Raw genomic sequence first — 26,831 nt, forward strand, 5'->3', positions numbered from 1 at the left:
CGATATCATTTCTTGATTTTAAATATGTAGGTCTCCCCTGTTATATCCAAAGAATGAATGGGATATTCTGGATCCAAACTGTAGCCCCCTCACACTCTTCCCCCTCCACCCCCCCCCGAAATCATTAATGCTGTAGTGAGAACTCAAAGAACGTACGAAATTATAAAAATACAGGCGTACTCAAGCCTTATGAATAATTTAAGGGAAGCATAAGTTTAATACAGAAAACAGGTTCCCCCAAGGAATAAGAATTTAAAGTCAGAGATTATTCCTAAAACCAAGTCATTACAGCAGAACACTTTATGGGAAGGGAGGTGGACACAAAGCACGGCTGATGATCTGAAGGCAGTGAATCACTGCCGGTGAAGATTCTGGTTAAGTTGGAGGTGAATGAGTCACACAAGGCTAATTTAACTGATGATCCTCTGACATAAAAAAATAATCTATATAGGGCCACTGCACTCTTTTATCTTTCTCTCTTTGCCCCATGTGGAAGCTGAATGGATTGCAGCGTTTGATCAGATTCCTCACCAACTACCAAGTAACGTCACTGGCAAGTTTAAAATTATACTATTTTATATTGTGGCATAACTACTAAGTGTGCCGATTTAGCAGGACGGTCTAGAATAGGGACGTTTATCTTGCTATGCATCTGCCAGGTGGAATACCAGTAACAATCACAAGTGCTTGTTTGGCCTCAAAATAGGTTTATTAGTATGGGCAGTGTGTTCTGCGTACGTACTCTTGTCTAGTAGGCAAAACACCTGTAAGCCCAGCATGCATATGTGTCATGTGGACGTGTTCACTTTGCCAGCCACGGTCTATACATCAGGCAGACATATGTGGACATCAGAAGACAGGCCTCTACTCTTGAACACCACAATTGTGAAAGGTATTTAACTCAATCTTCTACTGGCACCTGTGGACACTAGGAGGTACAAATAAGAAAGACCCACCAGGTGCTAATGGGTAAGGACTAGCTGAAAAAACAGATTTGTAGGCAAGCTCATTCAATTAATAACCAAGGACATGCAAGGAGAATGGTGTAAAACTGGGTTTCCGTAAAAGAATGTTGCTAAATCCAAAGTAATACAACATAAGCTACAAATTAGAGACCTGCCATGTGCCCTCATCTCACTGCATGAATATTTCTCCTCCATGGTGGACAATCCCTCACCTGTCATTGAAGCTAATGACTTTAGGAGGAAAAGGACTTATGGAGCCCAGGGGCACAGGACAGGATTTGCCTCAATGTGGGCTTCATAGAGCATCCTTATGGGCAACCTCACCAACTAACCAACCATTTCACTGTTTGAAAATAGTAGATACAAAAAGTACCGCTTTTCAGCAGTTTCAGCAGGTGAAATTTAATGAGATGACAAATCCAAACCGGAAAGATCCACAAGAAAAAGGGACTGTCATGTCTTTATTTTTGCTGTTTTATAGTAAACTCATTCCCATAAACACTAGTGTTGTACACAGCTTTGTCAAACAGCAAGACGAAGCATGCGGCATGTAAAACCAACTTACTTTACTGAATGAATAATTAATGACCATATTTTTTCTGCTTTTTACAGAACTCCTTTACTCTACCAATTCTGTATCAATTAGGGAAAGGAAAGACACATTGACTTCAAAAGGAATCATCTCAAGAGTTTCTGGTATTTGCTTGAGAGAAGTCCACATTGACCCAAATGTGGACTCAATGGGAGTTTGATGGCATGAGCTGAGAATAATGGGGGATGTTGCTTGATTTGCATGAAATGCCTTGCTTGTGCTTTTAGATAATGCAGCTATGACCCTATTTACATTATATAAATCTGAATTTACAGTTAACCCCTCCCGACCAAAGAAGCTTAGAAATAGATATAAAAATTAACACTTTGCTTATATCCTACTCATTTTTACCAAGTGCAGACAAGCAGTGATATTGACTAAACCAACAACAACTGTCATGAATTGAAGAGTAAATAATATATTTTCCCCCCCACCCCATCTCAGGTCAGCTATTTCGGTCTAAAATGTGCAGTTCTTGGTTTTGTGAATAACTGTGTGGATGTTTTAAGACGTTGTAAGATCACATGATTTCTCTTCCATGCCGCTGAATAGAAAAATGACGACACCAGCGGTATGGTGTATTCTGCCATTGACTTTCCTTCTGTTGCCTCTCCTTACACTTCTTTTCATCACGTATTTAATTTTAGCATTTATCTTTCTTTTCACGGAAAATATGTATTCTTACTGCCCATGATCCCACCATACGTGTTCCTCCTTTTTACTGGCTATCTAAATCATGTTATTTGAAGCATAAGGTGTGGTACATGGATGCTAAATGTAAACACTCAGCTCGTGTGACACTTCTGCTTTAAAAGTGTAAAGGTATAAAGGTGGGCTGGTTGTGAACCTCTGGTTAAATGAGGTTCTAATTTACATTAATTGTTTCATAACTGTTCATACAGTAGCATGGGTGAGAATGTGTATTACCTGTATCACCTTCTCATTTTCTTTAATTAGCTGCCTTTTCTCCTGTTCATAGGTGTCTTGAAGTCTCTTTTCCATACGGAGTTGCTGATGATTGCTCTGTTGCCGCACAGTCGTGATAGAAGCCTGGAGCTCCGATATCATCTAAAAAGACAGGGATTACATAGAGTTTAATCTTTTACCAGTAGTTATCAAAAAGTACCTGCCAGAGACTTATTGGATCCGAACTAAAGGATAATTCCCATTATGAATGCAGAGTTTAGCTTTGGAATAAAATTGTTAATATAAACATAAACATATTAAAATAGGTGAAAACATTCAGAGAAAGATACCAATGTCACAGGTCATTTAACAGTCCTTTTATATTGGCATTCACAAAATTCATTTTGATCCATATTTATTTATTTGAGGGGTATGGCCATGGGTATCAAGTTTGCACCTAATATATGTATTATTGATTGGGATGACCTACGTACTCTGGCAATGATACATATATAAATACATTTTAATATGGATTAGCTGCCACAGAAGGTTAAATTATTTTGTAGACTAGGTATAGACTATTATAATAGTTTATAATATCATAATATAATATTTGAAAGACACTAATTATGCATTAGACGTTGCCCCAAATTTCCATTATAAAAAAACCCATTGATTTCCTGTATTTAACTTTAGATCATAACGGGAATCAAAAGCCAAGATATGTTTTAACCTAAATCTAAGATATATTTTAAACTTAGGGATGGCAATGTGTATACTGTTATAAAATGTCGTCACCATACAAAATGGTTAGAGGGCATAACTCAAAATCAATTTGTTAGATTAAGGAGGATCTGTACCATTCTTCAAAATGATTTTATTCTTAAAATATTTATTTTTAAGAAGTGATATCACAATGATAATGTGCGATAAAAGAAAATGTTACATTTAATAGCAATAATCTACTAATAGATAGGACCAAACAGGTACAACAGGGGTTCAGGATCCAAACAGTTTGAATTTACATTCTACACAAAATAAAACTCACAAGCATCTACAATTATGATTGGTCTTATATAAGAAATATTTGTAAGATTAGTATTTGTTCAAAGAAATTTCAGCTGCTATTTTTTTGAAAGTTTCCCAAGTTAACACACAAAATGCTAAAGATAGAGAGGAAAAAAAACTCTAAAGTCACCTGCTCTAATAAAGGTTACCACTGTCAAGTGCGTACCTTCTGACCCAAGAATTTAGAGTATCAAGACAATATAAGTATAAAATCTAAAAAAAAATTCTGCCAGTAGACTGCAATAAATGTAAAAAGTATGATGCAAGATCGTTCAACAGTATAGGAATAGAGAATTAATGCAGATTAGGAAAAGGCTGTAGAAATTAAGGCAAAGGGAAGGATGCTTCCCCCCAACCTCTAGATATGTATATACACAAGTGTTCCTCATCCTCTCTGCCCAAATTGCTGTTACGTATGGTAGTCAATAGAGAGTCTCTAAAGTTGTGGTTCTATAAACTTTTTATTTTATTTTTTTAAATCACTAAAAAATGAATTGCAGGTATTTAGAATGAATTTAAAGTTTTAGCCAAATTTGATAAACTTTGCAAGTCAGCCTGGCTATGTTGCCTAGAATCTAAAATTCACTTTAAATTCCTGACAATACACAGTTTAGTGAATAAATGTGTCATTTTATTTCAAGGCTTTGAAGTGATCACACGTGTCTTTAAATGACCTCTTGCTGAGGAATCAGGTGAAAATTATTTTTTGTGCTTTTTTTTTTCCACCCCCTTCACTGAGACTACCTATCATGTTGTTCAGTGAAAGCTTTGACGCTTCCGGCTTCAGAGAGCACGATCGGATTTTTCAAATAACAAAACTATTACACAGCCCTTAATATTCAGCTTCGCCTCATTGAATATTCTCTTTAAGGTAAAGGTTAGATAGGAGCTGAACAGATTGCAAAGATGAGATTTAAAGAATACCAACCCACAGAACAAATGTTAGGCAACCAAGCGGAACATTTTATTCCGGTGCCCCCCAACCACCCCCCTTAAAAAAAAAAAAAAAAGCAAACAAAATAACCAGGGGACCATATGGGTCTAGTTATTGAGGCCATCTCTAATTCCTCCAGCTGCATGGAGTGAGGGATTATGGGAAGGCAGCATGAGGATTCGATCACTAGCAATGGAATTGAAGAGGCTACCAGAGCTAAAGGAATGTTCTCTCTTTAATGTGGAAAACAAAAATGTGTAAACTCCTATTACAACACATCTTGTTACTTGGGTAACAAAGGCACAAGCAAGAGACACGAAGTAAACAACGAGGGGAGAGACTAATAGGAACCTGGTACATTTTGCCATTCGCACAAAATCTGAATGGCAATTCAACAGGAAAAGTTGAAGAGGACAGCGCCCCCAAAGAATTGAGAGTTTTCAAGTGGCCCTGCATCAACATTGTCAAACCTCAAAAGAGGAAATCAGCTCTGCTAGGATTAGGAAAGGCATTTACAGAGTTATTAAGGAAGGCGTGAATTGTCAGGAATGAAAAGTTAATTCAACATTTTAGGCCTATAGCTGACTTGTTAGCAATTTCATTATTGCAGCCTGCAACTAGAAGTTCACACCTTTTTGAATAGCCATGATAATTCTAAATTCTACAGAGAACAGACATTCTGCAGATTGCCAGCCGTTTGTTTATTTAAAGAATATCGACCAAGAAAAATAATAAACAATCTATAATAAAAAGGGCAATTATAAAAATATAGTTTTAAAGTGCCAGAGGGCTGTGCAGTCACTAATTTGTGTGATGCCCCAGGATAAGCACACTACAAAATCCTCCCCCTCATTATTAATTAATAAGTCATACTAGTGGTAACTGAATAATTATATGCTATGGGCCAGTGATTGTTAAATCTTTCTACATTTACTACATTTCCCATGATACCCAGCCAGCCTCCTCTGGCATGCCAAGGCTGTAGTTGGAACAAACACCACTCTATGAGAAGCAGGAACTGTCAAACACTGGTAGACCAAACACACCTCTATGAGAAGCAGGAACTGTCAAACACTGGTGGACCAAGCACCACTCTATGAGAAGCAGGAACTGTCAATTACTGGTGGACCAAGCACCACTCTATAAGAAGCAGGAACTGGCAAACACTGGTGGATCAAGCACCACTTTATGAGAAGCTGGAACTGGCAAACACACTGGTGGATCAAGCACCACTTTATGAGAAGCTGGAACTGGCAAACACTGGTGGACCAAGCACCACTCTATGAGGGTTTGACAGACAGACACACACACACACACACACACACAGGCAGACAGTCACACACACACACACACACGCACACGCACACACACACACACACACACACACACACACACACACACAGGCAGACAGTCACACACAGACAGACAGTCACACACAGGGAGACAGTCACACACACAGGCAGACAGTCACACACACACTCATACACACAGGCAGACACACACAGACACACACAGAGTCATACACAGGCAGACAGTCATACACACATAGGCAGACAGTCACACACACACAGGCAGACAGCCACACACACAGAGGCAGACAGTCACACACACTCATACACAGACACACACACACAGGCAGACAGACACATACAGACACAGGCAGAAAGTCATACACACAGACACACACAGACAGTCATACGCACAGACACACACAGACAGTCATACGCACAGACACACACAGGCAGACAGTCATACGCACAGACACACACACACAGGCAGATAGTAATACACACCCAGTCATACACACACAGTGATACACACACACAGGCAGTCATACACACACACACACAGAGGCAGACAGTCACACTCACACTGACAATCACACAGTTACCTGTGGAGGCAGTGCAGCTCCTGGAGACTGTTTGGAGGGGGAAGCAGGGACTCCTTCCTCCTTCCCCTGCAGCAGTTATCCGGCGCTTTTAGCTCCGCCCCGGCCATGTGTGAGCTGTGCGGCCGCAGGGCGCCCCTTGCTCCATGGCGCCCTGTGCGGCCGCACAGCTCGCACACCCCTAAGGCCGGCTCTGATGAGAAGCAGGAACTGGCAAACACTGGTGGACAAAGCACCACTCTATGAGGAGAAGGAAATAGTAAACACTGGTGGACCAAGCTCCACTCTTTGAGAAGCAGGAACTGGTAATCACTGGAAAATCAAGCTCAATTCCATGAGGAACAAAAACTGGTAATCACTGGAGGAACATGCACCACTCTATAAGAAGCAAGAACTGGTAAATACTGGTGAACTAAGCACCACTTTATGAGGAGTAGAAACTGGTACAAACTGGAAGAACAAGCACCACTCCAGGAGAAGCATGAACTGGTAATCATTGGTGGATCTAGCATCACTCTACGAGGAGCAGAAACTGGTAAACATTGGAGGACCAAGCACCACTCCATGAGGTACATTTAATTTAAAAACACTGGTGGACCAAGCATCACTCCATGAGAAACATAAACTGATAAACACTGGTGGACCAAGCACCACTCCATTAGGAGTAGGAACTGGTAAACATTACGAGACCAGCACCAATACAAGGAAGTGTTAAAGATAAACAGTTGCTGACCAGGTACCATTTCATTGGGAGTCGGAACTGGTCAAAACTGGCTGACCTAGCATTACCTGTCACAAGACGGCATTAAAAAACCTATTTGCACTAACAGAAACATGGCTCTCTCCCTCTGATACTGCTACCCCTGCCTCACTATCCTTTGGTGGTCTTCACTTTACCCACAACCTAAGACAGGCTGAGAGTAAAGCTGGCGGTGCAGGATTCTAATGATACCTCCTCCCCTCGTCCTGTGTCGGTTGGAGTACCCCAAGGCTCTGTCCTTGGTCCCCTTCTATTTTCTCTTTATACTGCCTCTCTTGGCAAACTTATTACCTCTTTTGGATTCCACTACAACCTGTATGCTTATGACACCCAGATATCTCTCTCCTCCCCGGACCTCTCCCCTGCCGTCCTGCAACGTGTCACTGCTTGCCTTTCTTCCATCTCTGACTGGATGTCCTCCTGCTTTCTGAAACTCAATCTCTCTAAATCTGAGCTCCTTGTCTTTCCTCCTCCTAATACTGATCCTCCTCTTTCACTCTCCCTTCAAGTTAGTGGTATCCACATAAGTTCATCCTTGCAAGCGCGCTGTCTTCATACTTGACTCTGGCCTCAACTTTGAGCCTCACATCCAGTATGTTGCCAAATCCAGTAGATTTGATCTTAAAAACATAGCCTGCACCTGCCCCTTTCTTACGCAAGATGCTGCCAAGGAGATTGTCCATGCTCTAGTAATTTCCCGCATGGATTATTGTAACCCTCTCCTAATTGGTCTTCCCAAAAGTCGTATTGCCCCGCTACAGTATGTAATGAATGCTGCCGCCAGACTGATTTTCCTCTCTAGTCAGTCCTCTCACACCTCACCCCTCTGTCAGTCCTTGCATTGGCTTCATGTCTCCTATAGGAGTCAATTCAAGGTACTAATCCACACCTATAAAGCACTGAACAATTCTAGCCCCTCTTATATCTCTTCATAGATCCATAGGTATGCCCCTGCCTGTGACCTTCTCCTGTCTGTTGCTTGCACCCGTACAGCCAACTCATGCTTGCAGGACTTCTTGCGGGCGGCTCCCTTCCTATGGAATAGCCTGCCTACCGCCATCAGACTCTCCCCTAGTCTTGCATCTTTAAAGAAGTGCCTTAAAACCCATCTCTTTAGGAAAGCGTATGACCTTCCAGAGTAACCTCTACCTTACATACCTGTCTCTTGTTCTCTCCTAAAGGGCAGCACTTTACTCTCTCCTCCAGCTCTGCTTCACTCCCACCTTATTTGAGTGTAAATTCCTGTCCTAATGTGTTTTACACCCCACCTCCTATAGACTGTAAGCTCATTTGAGCAGGGTCCTCTTCAACCTATCGTACCTGTAGTTTTCTTGTAATTGTCCTATTGATAGTTAAATCCCCCCTCTCGTAATATTGTAAAGTGCAACAGAATCTGTTGGTGCTACATAAATGCCGATAATGATGATGATGATAAAAACTGACCAGGCATCATCTACGGAACTTGTTGGCACTTTATATATAATAATAATAATAATAATAATAATAATAATAATAAAATAATAATCAAAGTGTAAACAGTAGCACGCCAAACATCTCCACTGGTAAGTGAAAAACACAAGCAGACAAATCACTCCAGGAAAAAAGAATACAATTAAAAAAAATGGTGGACTGACAATACTGCATTGGGAATTTAAATCGGTAAGCACCAGCAGCCCATGCCTATTTATCAGATCCAACATATTCCTTCTGTCATCGGCAGTGTGTAAAAAATAATACATGTCCAAAGCTCTTTGCATTTGGTCTAAGATTTTTTTTACTTTTTTTTTTTTAGAAATATGTGACCCACAGAGAGTTATCCTGAAGCTATAGCAAAGATTGACATTTCAAATAGAATAATAATAATAAAATTAATGAAACAGCTGGGGAAAGGAAAAAAAAAAAGAAAAAGGTTTTGGTTATCTTTGCTGATCTTTCTTTAAATGTCCCCCTCAGGACAGACGGAATGGCTCTGCCCTCAAAGCACATACGCCGACTTTGCATGATGTGAGATTAAATGTCATGTGCCTGAAAGGGTGGAATCTATCGACTCTGGGCAGAATGATAAACGTTTAGCTCTGTACGCCCTTGGGATCTGCGTAGTCACTGTAACATCTGAAAATGTGCAGCCGGCAAACACACACTAGTTGACTTCTTTCATGTGGCGAGCAAACCGAAAAGGAACTACCCAAATCAGTGAGATTTGGCCAAGAACAAAGTCACTTACAGATGTGCGAGGGGGTTTTCCTCCACAGAATAAAGTACAATAATAACACCTGTTACACGTATACACGGCATAACAGCAGACGATATTCCCAGTAAACTTTAAGGGGGGAATGTTTTGAGGCAAAGTTCAAGTAAGGGGTTAGACTGTATTCTTCCTGGGGAAAATCAATATGACACTAACTAAAACTTTCATTTTTTTATAGTGCTAGGATATATCCATCAGTGCATTATATCCAGGTTAAATACACCAGGTGAAGGTCTCACCAAACAACCATGTGAGAAGAGAGAACATTGAAAGATTTAGGGGTCCAACAGGTGAAGAAAGCTGCCAGGAACAGTGACACCAGTCATGGACTTCCCACCATGTAGTTCACAATGCCAGGAAGTCATTTTGTGTAACAATGTCAGAACTAGTATGTAGTAACATCAAGCAAACATAGTCCACAGTTGAACTTGGCTTTAGTGAACTATACAAAAATGTGGATATAATGCACAATATATTGTAGTATGTTCATTACTTATCCATTTGTGCAATGCTGGAGGAATTTATGACTTGTCTTATTTTTCGGTGTTTCACAACAAACAGATGATGTTTCTGAAAACCACATTATAAATCCATTATCCTAGTTCAGGGGTGGGGAACCTTCGGCTCTCCAGATGTTTTGGACTACACCTCTAGTTAAATGAGAGCGCAGTAAAGCTATCCAAACCTCAAACGTTGTATACCCCCAGTGCTAAGGCCTATCCCTATGCCCATTTCTAGAATGGTGAAAACAGGTTTATATACAAAGATTTGGAACTATAAGTAATGACTGAATGCTCCCAGCACAGTGAGAAATACAGCAGAGATTGAAATCAAACTATTCCAGAGAAATCCAACGGATCTGTTTTGATGCCAAATTAGTTTAAGATTGGGAATAGATGGAAAAGCATGATTAAAATACCAAAATGAATGAAAAGCAATGCTGAAATCTACTTTGAACGTTTTCAAAGTGAATTCTAAGAGAATTTCAGATTTAAACCTTGAGTAACCAAACTGGAAGTGTAGCTGAATTAGAGAATTATTTAAATTCAGTTATTTTGACCTTCAATTTTAAATTCACTATGAATTCATCTTGAATTCTCTTTTTAGTAAATAACCCTACTAGTTTACAAAATATACCTAATTTTATTACATGTACATGCGTTGGATCAAGCAGGAACGTCTATTTTTAAATCAAATATTTTCTGGGGTACACTGGGCATGTGCATAGTTTCTGGGGGGCACTGGGTTCGTGCAGACTTTCTGGGGCGCCCCGGCCTGTGCTTAGTTTCTGGGGTATACTGGGCATATGCAGAGTTTCTGGGGCGCACTGGGCACGTGCAGAGTTTCTGGGGCGCACTGGGCACGTGCAGAGTTTCTGGGGCGCACTGGGCACGTGCAGAGTTTCTGGGGCGCACTGGGCACGTGCAGAGTTTCTGGGGCGCACTGGGCACGTGCAGAGTTTTGGGGGCGCACTGGGCACGAGCAGAGTTTCTGGGGCGCACTGGGCACGTGCAGAGTTTCTGGGGCGCACTGGGCACGTGCAAAGTTTCTGGGGCGCACTGGGCACGTGCAGAGTTTCTGGGGTGCACTGTGCTTGTGCAGTTTCTAGGCCACAATTATGTCAAACCTGGGTTCTCAGAAGTGCTGGGCTGAGAACCCTCCTTTGACATATTACTCAAATTACATCACGTATTACTCCTTCGACAAGATAACTCTGTCTAGTAATATAACTAAGATGTGTCTGTTTTTCAAGAATTATAGAGTTTCTTTCCTTCAAATATGACCTTCCTACATTGGAACATTTTTAAGCTAAACAAAACTTGTGCTGTGCAAGCAACTAGTAAGCAGGGTTGAAATTAATTGTATTACAAATACCATTAGACAAGGGTCCCATGCCCCCTCTATTAATTAAAGGGGTGACGTTTAACAGGCCACATACTTTTATCTGATTTTAATAAAATGTAAAAAAAGATGTGACAACATTTTGACACCCCACCACCAAGATATGTGAAATCCGATCAGTAAGGTGGAACTTCCAGACAGTAGATAATCAGTGATCACTAAAGATGAGACGTCCAAAGAATATGCTCTGCATATTTTAGACAAAATCATTGCACGCCAAGTGCCACAAAGACGACGCAGACACACAAAGCGCGCATAAATGACGGAATTTTTTATTTCTCCCTTAAGAAAGAAAAATAAACTCCTTCAACAAAAAGCATGGTAAAGCTTAAAATGCTTAAGACAGGAATAATATCACCTAGTTTCAAAGTGGGGAGAGGAGATTATGCAGCTCAGGCCATGTGCAGGTTTGCATCTATTAATTAATGTTCAGTGTAAAGGAGGATCCTGCGGAGGAATGAAAGGAAAGATTTCTCAACGTGACAGAGTAGGAACTTTTCTTGGCTGCAATTTCCAGAAAAACAACTAATTGTTTATTTTGTACGGACTTCAGAGGCAGCTTTTTCTTGGAAGATTTCCTGCATGTGGGCGTAAAAAAAAAAAAAAGCCAATGTAAATGAGCCTATGGAGAGAGGCATTACAGCGACGTTGTCAGCAGCTGTACCTCATGTCATGATTATTACCCTTCCGTATATTTATTTGCTCTGTGTACGTTATGGAGCAGATTAATCATCCAGGTAATTGGCGTTTGATATGGCTGTCATATCTCAAATCATATTCTGGGACAAATCTCAGTGTAATCTGCTTTTTTTTTTCCACACGACAACAGCATAGCACATTGAATCCGTGCGTGTGTTTTCATTTTTTATGATCGAAAGTGTTTTTTTGTTTTTTTTATATTCTTATTTTTAGCGTGCACGATAATACAAACAGGCTTGATATGCGACGACAGCATAGACAAGCATTTTAGGTAAATACACATGGTTACATTTCCATCGAACATAAGAAAAACCTCACATTTTATATTAAGGGTAAGCAAGCTAAATGGAGCGTTGTTTCAATTTTTGTTTTTGTAATAAACAGGCTAATACAAGGTATATCAGTTGGTGATGAGCCGGTAAACTTATAGGGAACATCTTGCGTAGACTGACACTAACATATCTAAGCAGAGAAGTTAAGAGAACATGCTAAGCTATAATTAAGATTAATTCTGGAGCTTGGTAGCCGCTGGGTACTTATGTTTACCGCAACGGGAGGTAGCCCTTTTGAAGCTGATGACAAATATTGCTAGATAACATGGTACATAACATGTATATTTAGTGTGGCTGGCTTAGAGGCTGATTCCTGGTTTCAGTGGGTGTCTCTGGGAAGCAGGTCAGGCAAATTGAGTAGGTAAGCTGTGTATTAGTTGGCCTATAGTCGTTGCTTGAGACTGCTCAACCAATGCCCACTAGTAGCAGCTCGCCAAACATGGGATGGGTGGCGTTATGCTCTATGCGCCTCCAGTAGTCCTGGCAGATGCAGTCAAACTGAGCCTCAAAGCGCTCTCTCCACGCCTGGATCTCTGGGCTTTCTTGTGACTGCAGGGTTTTTTGCTCGGTGGCCATCTTGGGCCTGACATGTGGTCTGCGTTCCGGCCGAGGAGTTTCAGGATGTAAGCATGTTGGTTTCCCCAGCGTGGACCGAGATAATCCCCGCCGGTCCACAGGAGGGGGGATGCGGGTCGTCAGGAGAGCTGCTGCTTCTTGCGGTCCCCATGTCGGGAGATCGGCCGCCTCTCCCGGCTACTAGGCTGCCTGCCACGTTAGGCAGCATATGTGGAGTGTGGAGTTTTTGCATTGCCATAATACAGACTGGGGCTTTGGGGGCTGCAGAGCGGTTACTTACCTCTCCTGCAGCTCCTGTCAGCTCCCTCCTCCTCCGCGGCGGTCCGTTCAGCACCTCGGTCAGCTCCCAGTGTAGGTCTCGCGAGAGCCGCGGGGTCATAGTGCGGCCGCGAGACTTACAGTGTGAGCTGACAGAGGGAGCTGCACGGACCGGCGCGGAGGAGAAGGGAGCTGACAGGATCTGCAGGAGAGGTAAGTAAACTCTCTGACAGCCCCCACAGCCCCCCCTCCTACACAGTGCCCATCCACTGGACCACCAGGGAGTGAGAGCCCCCTCCCTCCCATGTATCAAGCAGGGAGGGGGGACGAACAAAAATTAAATAAAATACAAAATAATAATAATAATAAACTAATCATAATAAAAAATTATTAAAATTATAAAAAAATTACAAAAAATTGCCCACCCCCCACCAAGGCTCAGCTACACACACACACACACTGCATTCATACAGAGACACACACACACACACACTGCACTCATACACACACACTGCACTCATACACACACACTGCACTCATACACACACTGCATTCATGCATACACACACATCACTCATACACACATGGTGCACTCATACACACACATTGCATTCATTATATACACACACTGTAAATAAATATTCAATTAATATAAATCTTTTAGGATCTAATTTTATTTAGAAATTTACCAGTAGCTACTGCATTTCCCACCCTAGTCTTATACTCGAGTCAATAAGTTTTCCCAGTTTTTTGGGGTAAAATTAGGGGCCTCGGCTTATATTCGGGTCGGCTTATACTCGAGTATATACGGTATATTCCAACAAGGTGAGAATGGAAAGACTTGTTTAAAGGAACACTATAGTCACCTAAATTACTTTAGCTAAATAAAACAGTTTTAGTGTATAGATCATTCCCCTGCTCAATTCACTGTCATTTAGGAGTTAAATAACTTTGTTTCTGTTTATGCAGCCCTAGCCACACCCCCCCTGGCTATGATTGACAGAGCCTGCATGAAAAAAAAAACTGGTTTCCCTTTCAAACAGATGTAATTTACCTTAAATAATTGTATCTCAATCTCTAAATTGAACTTTAATCACATTCAAGGAGGCTCTTGCAGGGTCTATCAAGCTATTAACATAGCAGGGGATAAATCTTAATTAAACAGAACTTGCAATAAAGAAAGCCTAATTAGGGCTCTCTTTACAGGAAGTGTTTATGGAAGGCTGTGCAAGTCACATGCAGGGAGGTGTGACTAGGGTTCATAAACAAAGGGATTTAACTCCTAAATGGCAGAGGATTGAGCAGTGAGGCTGCAGGGGCATGTTCTATACACCAAAACTGTTTTATTAAGCTAAAGTTGTTCTGGTGACTATAGTGTCCCTTTAACATTAAACTGAAAGCTGAACAAGACAGTCTGTTTGCCATGTAGAGCGGTTTATGCCACAATAATTTTTCTATACACTCAGCAGCACTATACAGTACTGACAACTTCAAAATGTGCCTTCCATGTTCCTGATCCCATCTGGAGCAATATTAATTCTGGAGACCCTATTTATCTGTCTTTGGGGTCTGTAGGCATTGGCGGCTTTTGAGTGGAATGTTTCCATGGCGTTAATTCACTAAAAAAGTGGCTTGTGGTTTATTAGTAACCGAAATGGCAAGATAAAAGCAAAATCAACAAAAACAAGAAATAATAATTTGTAATTTCAGAAGTCCACTCGAAACAACAACTCTTTAGCGAATAAACTCTGTGAATATCAATGTTCTCCCAGTACGGGCATTTAAATAACTAAATCAGCAACATACTATTGGTCCCTGTACCATTGGTGACTGGGAGATAATAAAAGGAAAGACGGGGCACTGGGATCCATTATGTACCTGCGTACTCTTGGCAAGTTTCTCATTGAACTCCTTCTCAATCTGCTTCAACCTGCTGTTTGCCTGCAGAAACAAAGAAAGAAATGAGATTAGCCGGGATGAAGAACAGGGAGAGACACTTTGCAACTGACCTCTGTGTTTGGCATTTCATCTGCATGCCGGAATCACCAGGCATCCTGCCAATTCCAAGCCCTTTTATGGCAGCCAGGAAAGCATAACTGGCCTGTCTTTGATCTTGTTACAACTATTCATTACTTGAAAGGAGGGGAGGGGGAGCTGGGGGGGAATATCTGGGTCTGCTGCCAATTATTAGAAAAAACATAGAGACCTCTGTGGACAGAAGTAAAAAACAGAGAGAGAGAAAGAGAGAGACAGTCATAATGACCTAATCAGGTTTAAAAGGAAAGGGGTCCTCACTATTTATGCAGCCACTAGTGGTTAAAGCAGGCCTTGCTAACAACCAACAGCTTCCCAAAATCACCCCTGTCTTAGTGTCATGCCAAGATTGGTAGAATTGCCCCCAGACGGGCAGAAATCTACAGGGTGAGGCCAAACCAAGATCTACTCTACCATATCAAGGCCTCCTTAAATAATACGAGCTGTAGATTATTCTCTTCTGTTGTATTCCCTGGGGGGGAAAAAGACTAGAGCGCAGAAATCCAAACATGCCAAGGGCAGCAGTCCCTGCTTTTTAACACATTCACTGGCTGACACTAAGGGTCATCTGATTTAAAGGGGAAAGTGTTAGAAAAATAATCACGGGTAATTATTAAAGCCCTAGTAAAGCCTTGTGACAAGTGAGGCCTTTAACAGAGGCAATATAACTAACAGCGTGAGTTCTAAGTCACACTGTGTGAAAATAACCATAACCCCTGTATGTCTGGGACATACTAAACTAAACAAATCCGTAAAATATGTTAATCAAATCCTCTATAAATGATTCCCTGTCAGGGAACTCTGATTACATTATGCAAACAACAAGAGCTGAAAAGATAAATACAATAAATGTTACCAAACTATCAATGAATAGATATTTTACAGAAAAATAGTGCATTTAGTTATAAAATAAAACAAAAAAACAACTAAATAATCTGTGTGTTCTATTACCCTTATAGGACCCTTATAATGCCAGTTACTATTCTCAGAATTCTGAGGCCTGAGAGTGGAATTATATGCTAATACAGACCAGCTCTGTCACCAAGTAAGGAGGACTATCGTGAATTGCAACGTGAAATGTGCTCCACTTTAAATTAATTTCAGAGCATTTAAGCTTAAATTTGAGTGATACATGGTATACCTGTCGCATCAGACATTACGATTATCCCTCTTCCAAATGTTTTACCTGTCCCATCACCGTAGACATTACTATCCTCCCTCTAACAAATGTTTTACCTGTCCTATCACCGCAGACATTACTATCCTCCCTCTACCAAATGGTCTACCTGTTCTATCAAGCAGACATTACTATCCTCCCTCTGTCAAATGTTCTACCTGTTCCATCACCGTAGACATTACTATCCTTCCTCTACCAACTGTTTTACCTTTCCTATCACCGCAGACATTACTATCCTCCCTCTACCAAATGTTCTACCTGTTCTATCAAGCAGACATTACTATCCTCCCTCTGTCAAATGTTCTACCTGTCCCATCACCGCAGACATTACTATCCTCCCTCTACCAAATGTTCTACCTATCCCATCACCACAGACATTACTATCCTCCCTCTACCAAATGTTCTACCTGTTCTATCAAGCAGACATTACTATCCTCCCTCTGTCAAATGTTCTACCTGTCCTATCACCGCAGACATTACTATCCTCCCTCTACCAAATGTTCTACCTGTCCCATCACTGTAGACATTACTATCCTCCCTCTACCAACTGTTTTAACTGTCCTATCACCGCAGACATTACTATCCTCCCTCTACTAAATGTTCTACCTGTTCTATCAAGCAGACATTACTATCCTCCCTCTGTCAAATGTTCTACCTGTCCCATCACCGTAGACATTACTATCCTCCCTCTACCTACTGTTTTACCTGTCCTATCACCGCAGACATTACTATCCTCCCTCTACCAAATGTTCTACCTATCCCATCACCACAGACATTACTATCCTCCCTCTACCAAATGTTCTACCTGTTCTATCAAGCAGACATTACTATCCTCCCTCTGTCAAATGTTCTACCTGTCCCATCACCGTAGACATTACTATCCTCCCTCTACCAACTGTTTTACCTGTCCTATCACCGCAGACATTACTATCTTCCCTCTACCAAATGTTCTACCTGTCCCATCACCGTAGACATTACTATCTTCCCTCTACCAAATGTTCTACCTGTTCTATCAAGCAGGCATTACTATCCTCCCTCTACCAAATGTCTTGACTGTCCCATTACCGTAGACATTACTATCCTCCCTATACATTATGTTCTACCTCCCCTATCAAGCAGACATTACCATCCTCCCTCTACCAAAGGTTCTACCTATCCCATCATCGCAGATATTACTACCCTCCATCTACCAAATGTTCTACCTGTCCCATCATTGTAGACATTACTATCCTCCCTCTGAAAATGCTCTACATGTTCCATCACTGCAGACATTACGATCCTGTCTCTACCAACTGTGCTACCTGTCCCATCACCTCAGACATTACTATCCTCCCTCTACCAAATGCTCTACCGGTCCCATCAATGCAGACATAGCTATCCTCCCTCTACCAAATGTTCTACCTGTCCCATCACCGCAGACATTGCTATCCTCCATCTAAGAAATGTTCTACCTGTCCCATCACCGCATATATTACTAACCTCCCTCTACCAAATGCTCTACCTGCCCTATCAAGCAAGCATTACTATCCTCCCTCTACCCCTGTACCATCACCACAGACATTACTATCCTCCCTCTACCAAATGCTCTACCTGTCCGGTCACCGTAGACATTACTATCCTCCCTCTACCAAATGCTCTACCTGTCCAGTCACCGTAGACATTACTATCCTCCCTCTACCAAATGTTCTACCTGTCCCATCACTGCAGACATTACTATCCTCCCTCTATCAAATACTCTACCTGCCCTATCAAGCAAGCATTACTATCCTCCCTCTACCCCTGTCCCATCAACGCAGACATTACTATCCTCCCTCTATCAAATGCTCTACCTGCCCTAACAAGCAAGCATTACTACCCTCCCTCTACCCCTGTCCCATCACCGCAGACATTACTATCCTCCCTCTAAGAAATGCTCTACCTGTCCCATCACCGTAGACGTTACTATCCTCCCTCTACCAAATGTTCTACCTGTCCCATCACCGCAGACATTACTATCCTCCCTCTAAGAAATGCTCTACCTGTCCCATCACCGTAGACGTTACTATCCTCCCTCTACCAAATGTTCTACCTGTCCCATCACCGTAGACGTTACTATCCTCCCTCTACCAAATGTTCTACCTGTCCCATCACCGCAGACATTACTATCCTCCCTCTCCCAAATGTTCTACCTGTCCCGTCACCGCAGATATTACTATCCTCCCTCTACCAAATGTTCTACCTGTCCCATCACCGCAGATATTACTATCCTCCCTCTACCAAATGTTCTACCTGTTCCATCACCGCAGATATTACTATCCTCCCTCTACCAAATGTTCTACCTGTCCCATCACTGCAGACATTACTATCCTCCCTCTATCAAATGCTCTACCTGTCCTATCAAGCAAGCATTACTATCCTCCCTATACCCCTGTCCCATCACCCCAGACATTACTATCCTCCCTCTACCAAATGCTCTACCTGTCCCATCACCGTAGACATAACTATCCTCCCTTTACCAAATGCTCTACCTACCCTATCAAGCAAACATTATTATCCTCCCTCTACCAAATGTTATACCTGTCCCATCACCGCAGATATTACTATCCTCCCTCTACCAAATGTTCTACCTATCCCATCACCACAGACATTACTATCCTCCCTCTATCAAATACTCTACCTGCCCTATCAAGCAAGCATTACTATCCTCCCTCTACCCCTGTCCCATCACCGCAGACATTACTATCCTCCCTCTATCAAATGCTCTACCTGCCCTAACAAGCAAGCATTACTACCCTCCCTCTACCCCTGTCCCATCACCGCAGACATTACTATCCTCCCTCTAAGAAATGCTCTACCTGTCCCATCACCGTAGACGTTACTATCCTCCCTCTACCAAATGTTCTACCTGTCCCATCACCGCAGACATTACTATCCTCCCTCTAAGAAATGCTCTACCTGTCCCATCACCGTAGACGTTACTATCCTCCCTCTACCAAATGTTCTACCTGTCCCATCACCGCAGACATTACTATCCTCCCTCTCCCAAATGTTCTACCTGTCCCGTCACCGCAGATATTACTATCCTCCCTCTACCAAATGTTCTACCTGTCCCATCACCGCAGATATTACTATCCTCCCTCTACCAAATGTTCTACCTGTCCCATCACCGCAGATATTACTATCCTCCCTCTACCAAATGTTCTACCTGTCCCATCACTGCAGACATTACTATCCTCCCTCTATCAAATGCTCTACCTGTCCTATCAAGCAAGCATTACTATCCTCCCTATACCCCTGTCCCATCACCCCAGACATTACTATCCTCCCTCTACCAAATGCTCTACCTGTCCCATCACCGTAGACATAACTATCCTCCCTTTACCAAATGCTCTACCTACCCTATCAAGCAAACATTATTATCCTCCCTCTACCAAATGTTATACCTGTCCCATCACCGCAGATATTACTATCCTCCCTCTACCAAATGTTCTACCTATCCCATCACCACAGACATTACTATCCTCCCTCTACCAAATGTTCTACCTGTCCCACCACCGCAGATATTACTATCCTCCCTCTACCAAAAGCTCTACCTGTCCCATCACTGCAGATATTACTATCCTCCCTCTACCAAATGTTCTACCTTTCCCACCACCGCAGATATTACTATCCTCCCTCTACCAAAAGCTCTACCTGTCCCATCACTGCAGATATTACTATCCTCCCTCTACCAAATGTTCTACCTTTCCCACCACCGCAGATATTACTATCCTCCCTCTACCAAATGTTCTACCTTTCCCACCACCGCAGATATTACTATCCTCCCTCTACCAAATGTTCTACCTTTCCCACCACCGCAGATATTACTATCCTCCCTCTACCAAAAGCTCTACCTGCCCTATCAAGCAAACATTACTATCCTCCCTCTACCAAATGTTGTACCTGTCCCATCACCGCAGATATTACTATCCTCCCTCTACCAAATTTTCTACCTGTCCCACCACCGCAGATATTACTATCCTCCCTCTACCAAATGTTCTACCTGTCCCACCACCGCAGATATTACTATCCTCCCTCTACCAAAAGCTCTACCTGTCCCATCACCGCAGATATTACTATCCTCCCTCTACCAAATGCTCTACCTGTCCCATCACTGCAGACATTACTATCCTCCCTCTATCAAATAATCTACCTGCCCTATCAAGCAAGCATTACTATCCTCCCTCTACCCCTGTCCCATCAACGCAGACATTACTATCCTCCCTCTAAGAAATGCTCTACCTGTCCCATCACCGTAGACGTTACTATCCTCCCTCTACCAAATGTTCTATCTGTCTCATCAAGCAGATATCACAATACTGGTGAATAAAAGCAGTTCTGGCTGTATAACCTGCACTTCCATTGTTGTCTAATTGTCATATCAACTCTTTATATAATCAAGGATGTCCGGGTGATTCTAGGAAAACATTAAGCGACTGGTATTCTATAAATGATTAAAACTGGATTTTAATCTAGGAAAATCCTCCTCCAACAAAAACTACAATAGTGAATGTAAAGGTTTGCACGGTGAGTACAGAAACATGGAAATAACTGTGGAAAAGCAATTAAAACAGTTTTATTTTGCCAAAGGAAGCTTGCAGGGTAATCTGCGTGACTGGTAATCATTTAATAATTTATCTGTGAGATGAAGCAAATTGCACAGAAAGATTCTCATTTTCATTTCAGTGACATATACCTCAGCCAATTTTTAGAATTAAGAAAACTGCAAACAGTGAAACAGTTTCAGCTAAATCAGATTTTCTACAAGCAAAAACATTCCTCCCACGCGCAGCTGAGATTGCGAAATCCCTCTGATCTCTTTTCCCATGTTTATTGCACGGTGTATAAAGCATAGAAATCTTTAATGTGATTTAGTATATCGGTATACAGGAGTCCGGCAACTGACATGTACTAGCAACTCAGCACATGCGTGATAGAAATGTTTTGGTAGCAAAATGAAGAGAGTTATTGAAACCCAGGAAAGAGATCTGGGCTACAGCCGAGTAGCAGCTGGGATATAATGGCTAGTACAACATGGCCGTTCCGAAACTAGGACTCATTAGGAGGCCACGGAAAAGAACTCGATGAGTTGGCAAATGCCATTTGAAAAGGATATGCATACATACAGGTGATGGGGATACATGGCGCAGTTTAAAAATTGAGATGGGCAGAACTCAAAATTAGGGAGTCATCCCTAAACTGGGATTGGTGGAGAACTGAGAAAGGAACGGAATATTCTACAGAGAAATTAGAAAATTTCTCCAAATCAACGCAATGAACCCTTTAAATCCCAAAGGAGTAACGAAGATTCAAAATTCTATTTTGAGCCAGAATGCTACTTTGCATCTGAATTATAACACATAATATGAGGACATTTTTAGCAAATACTTAAAAATACTTAAAAAACCCTCACTATAATTAAAACATATAAAGGGCGCCCAAACAACATATATATGTTTTTATTCAAGAACATTGTTTTCTATGAAAGAAATATGGGCTTAATTCATAACACGGAGACTTGGAAAAGGAACAAGGGAGTAAGAAAATAACCACTAATCCATAAAACCCAAAATCTATTAAACAAACACATGTGGTAACAAATGTCAGAGAGAAAGATTCCTCTCATTCTGACCACAAACGGCTCACAAACCAAGCAGCTGCAGAAAAGAGGCAATTATTTCTATTTATTTGATAGAGAACAGCACGGACTGCAATTCACGCTACCTTTATTCTATTCTATTATTTTATAAAAAATAATTTTGAAATGACAAATAAATACATTTGCATTTCTGTTTGGATCCCCTGAGAGCAGCAACTTACACAATTAGATTGCCATCTCCTTGGTTCAGTGTGTATCATGAAATTATCATGCTAATTGGGATCATATGCAGCGTATACTACAGTGGCGGAACTAACGTAGAGGGCCCTGGTGCAATAACGTTTTTTGGGCCCCCCTCTAGTGCATGAGTGGCCAAAATGTAGACCCCCACATGCTGTACAATTCCAATGTTGCTATGCCAGCTGGAGATCTACCAGTTGCCCTTCCCTGCTGGACTGTATTTGTGAGCAGTGTTTGTGCGTTTGAATGTAAGCATGTTTTGTATGGAGTGTGTTTGCATGAAGTGGTGTATTTGTAAATAATGTTGCCATTAACATGCAGTGGTGTAATTATGTGTAGTGTTTGCAATTGAATGCAGGGGTGTGTTTGTATATAGTGTTGGTTTTCAAACACAGGTGTCCTTTTGTGTGTAGTGTTGGTGTTTGATTTAAGGGGTCCTTGTATATAATTTAAGTGTTTTAATACAGGGGTGTATTTGTAATGTATGCTTTTGATTGTAGAGGTGTGTAATGTTTGCTTTTGATTGTAGAGGTGTGTTTGTATGCAATGTTGGCTTTCAAATGCGGATGTATATTTGTGTGTAGTAATTCATATGCACACTGACACATACACACCCTGACACACAGATATACACTGACATATACACACACACATACGCACACCCTAACATACATACACACACGTTTGAAAAATAATTACAAATATTTGTGCTCACTGTATACTATAAGACTGGAAATATCCGATGGGACAGTATGTATAATAAAGTGACTATAAAAGGTAAAAGTAGGCATACTACTTACATGAAGCAGGGCATGGACCTGCTCTTGTATTGCAGTGCCTTGGTGGTACAATCCCCACCTGGGATGTATGGAACCCGGTAGCCAAAGTAGTGCAAAGTAAAATCCAAAATAAAAAATATTATTTACCGGCCTACAGCATACATCGGTTTCGGCATACCTCAACCGACTATTTCCTTTTATTGTATTTCTCTTCACCAGAGTATTCCATATCATACGAGAATGCCCCGAACACAAATTGGAAGGCATGGCCTGAAGTTGTGGGAGGGGCTATAGACCTACTTAAGGGACTCCCCCCTTCCTCTCACTTACCTTCGTTGGTCTAGACGAACAGCCCCACCCTCCACTCCCATTAACTATATTTTCCCTATGTAAGCCGACTTTATTTACCGGCCTACAGCATACATCGGTTTCGGCACACCTCAACCGACTATTTCCTTTTATTGTATTTCTCTTCACCAGAGTATTCCATATCATACGAGAATGCCCCGAACACAAATATATATATATATATATATATATGTATACATGAAATCAGGGAAAATACCACACTCCAGGGACTTTGATCAGTGTGTTAAAAATAAAACTAAAAGGGACACTATAGTTACAAAAACAACTTTAGCTTGTTTCTGTTTATGCAGGCCTACCTCCCCTGGTTGTGACTAGCCACACCTCCCCTGGTTGTGACTAACACAGCCTGCATGAAAAAAAATGGTTTCATTTTTAATCAGATGTACCTTACTTTATTTTATCTCCTACTTTGTATATTGAACTTTTATTACACACAGAGGGCTCCTGCACGGTCTAACAAGCCATAACAGAGTAGAAGATAAGAAATTCTAAATTAAACAGAATGTGCAATAGAGGAAAGATAAAGATGACTCTTTACAGGAAGTGTTTAGGAAGGCTGGGCAAGTCACATGCAGGGATCTGCGACTAGGGCTGTATAAACAAAGTGATTTAACTTCTAAATGGCAGAGAATTGAGCAGTGAGACTGTCTAGCATGATCAGTATACCAAAAGTGCTTCATTAAGCTAATCATTTAGATCCTATCTAAATCCTACACTCTATCCCCACCTGTTACTGTACTATACACTGTATTCTATCCTACCCCCACCTGTTACTGTACTATACACGGTATTCTATCCTATCCCCACCTGTTACTGTACTATACACTGTATTCTATCCTATCCCCACCTGTTACTGTATTATACACGGTATTCTATCCTATCCTCACCTGTTACTGTATTATACACCGTATTCTATCCTATCCCCACCTGTTACTGTACTATACACTGTATTCTATCCTATCCCCACCTGTTACTGTATTATACACTGTATTCTATCCTATCCCCACCTGTTACTGTACTATACACTGTATTCTATCCTATCCCCACCTGTTACTGTACTATACACTGTATTCTATCCTATCCCCACCTGTTACTGTATTATACACTGTATTCTATCCTATCCCCACCTGTTACTGTATTATACACTGTATTCTATCCTATCCCCACCTGTTACTGTATTATACACTGTATTCTATCCTATCCCCACCTGTTACTGTATTATACACTGTATTCTATCCTATCCCCACCTGTTACTGTACTATACACTGTATTCTATCCTATCCCCACCTGTTACTGTACTATACACGGTATTCTATCCTATCCCCACCTGTTACTGTATTATACACGGTATTCTATCCTATCCTCACCTGTTACTGTATTATACACCGTATTCTATCCTATCCCCACCTGTTACTGTACTATACACTGTATTCTATCCTATCCCCACCTGTTACTGTATTATACACTGTATTCTATCCTATCCCCACCTGTTACTGTACTATACACTGTATTCTATCCTATCACCACCTGTTACTGTACTATACACTGTATTCTATCCTATCCCCACCGGTTACTATATTATACACTGTATTCTATCCTATCCCCACCTGTTACTGTATTATACACTGTATTCTATCCTATCCTTGTCTGTTACTGTATAATACACTGCATTCTATCCTATCCCCACCTTTTACTGTATTATACACTGTATTCTATCCTATTCTTGTCTGTTACTGTACTCTATCCTATCCCCACCTGTTACTGTACTATACACTGTATTCTATCCTATCCCCACCTGTTACTGTATTATACACTGTATTCTATCCTATCCCCACCTGTTACTGTATTATACACTGTATTCTATCCTATCCTTGTCTGTTACTGTATTATACACTGTATTCTATCCTATCACCACCTGTTACTGTACTATACACTGTATTCTATCCTATCCCCACCTGTTACTGTATTATACACTGTATTCTATCCTATCCCCACCTGTTACTGTATTATAACCTGTATTCTATCCTATCCCCACCTGTTACTATATTATACACTGTATTCTATCCTATCCCCACCTGTTACTGTATTATACACTGTATTCTATCCTATCCCCACCTGTTACTGTATTATACACTGTATTCTATCCTATCCTTGTCTGTTACTGTATAATACACTGTATTCTATCCTATCCCCACCTGTTACTGTATTATACACTGTATTCTATCCTATCCTTGTCTGTTACTGTATTATACACTGTATTCTATCCTATCCCCACCTGTTACTGTATTATACACTGTATTCTATCCTATCCGCACCTGTTACTATATTATACACTGTATTCTATCCCCACCTGTTACTGTATTATACACTGTATTCTATCCTATCCCCACCTGTTACTGTATTATACACTGTATTCTATCCTATTCTTGTCTGTTACTGTATAATACACTGTATTCTATCCTATCCCCACCTGTTACTGTATTATACACTGTATTCTATCCTATTCTTGTCTGTTACTGTATTATATCCTATCCTCACCTGTTACTGTATTATACACGGCATTCTATCATATTTATATCTGTTACTGTAGTATACACTGTATCCTATCCTAAATATTTAAAGAAATTAGGCTAGTTACCCTTGCAGAACAAGACTGATTAATGCAACTTAATGCAACAGAAATAGTCATTGTCCCTGGATTGTAGATTTTTACAACAGAAAAAAAGAAGAAGGTAAACCAGGTATTAACATTCCAGAGGACGTCTCTCACAGAAAGTGTAGTGGATACCTAGCATAGCCCTTCAGAAATTCACATTTTATTTCCTGACTTTTAACCCTGTGTCGCTGGCGCAATTGGCACATGCATTGACAGAGAATCATTTTACGCTTATCTGCGCCGGACACATTAATAAACGGCGCTCCAGGCATTCCCCACAATAAGAGGTTTCTTCCTGCTGTACACAAAGGTTAATGTGGCACCATCTGGCTGCCTAGTGATAAGGATGTTCCCTTCTTTTATATGGAAAGCTGATTTGCAAAAATAAAAAAATAAAAAGCAATAAGTTCAGGAGTGAATAGTTACGGCAACAAAATACCAAGGCAACGGGGAATGTTTGTGTTGCAATAACATATGTGACAATATTCTACAGAAATTGATGATCTTAGAAAAGAAATCCAAATCCAAACTCAGGATCAGAAGGATAATGACCATTAATGGCAAGAAAATTGGGTTAAATTTACATCCAAATCCAACCTACAATCTTGTCGTACCTCTCTGGAGTGTTGAAATGAATCCATTGAACAGGCTTGTGGATCTCAATAGTTAAAACAGAGTAAGGAAAAAAACAAAAACGGTTATCATGGAGAATTTACTTCCCTTTCTTAAATGAACTTATTTTCGTTGCTGTTTTCATTTCTGTGGCTTAGCACACGGTCGGCCAAAAGTTATAACCTGGGCTGTAGAACTACAACTACCACAATGCTTTGA

General features: G+C 41.1%; 1 protein-coding gene across 1 annotated transcript in view; it reads right to left on the reverse strand.

Moving 5' to 3' along the window:
• Positions 1-26,831, reverse strand: part of CEP112 (centrosomal protein 112) — a 243,236-nt gene that overhangs the window by 40,236 nt on the left and 176,169 nt on the right. Inside the window, exons 23-24 of the mRNA XM_063456123.1 lie at positions 15,007-15,069; positions 2,485-2,625 (exon numbers count right to left, since the gene is read on the reverse strand). Coding sequence (XP_063312193.1) covers positions 2,485-2,625; positions 15,007-15,069 — 204 coding nt within the window. The remainder of the gene's footprint in view (positions 1-2,484; positions 2,626-15,006; positions 15,070-26,831) is intronic.

The sequence above is a fragment of the Pelobates fuscus genome, chromosome 5, assembly GCF_036172605.1.
Source record: "Pelobates fuscus isolate aPelFus1 chromosome 5, aPelFus1.pri, whole genome shotgun sequence".
NCBI classification, from domain to species: domain Eukaryota; kingdom Metazoa; phylum Chordata; class Amphibia; order Anura; family Pelobatidae; genus Pelobates; species Pelobates fuscus.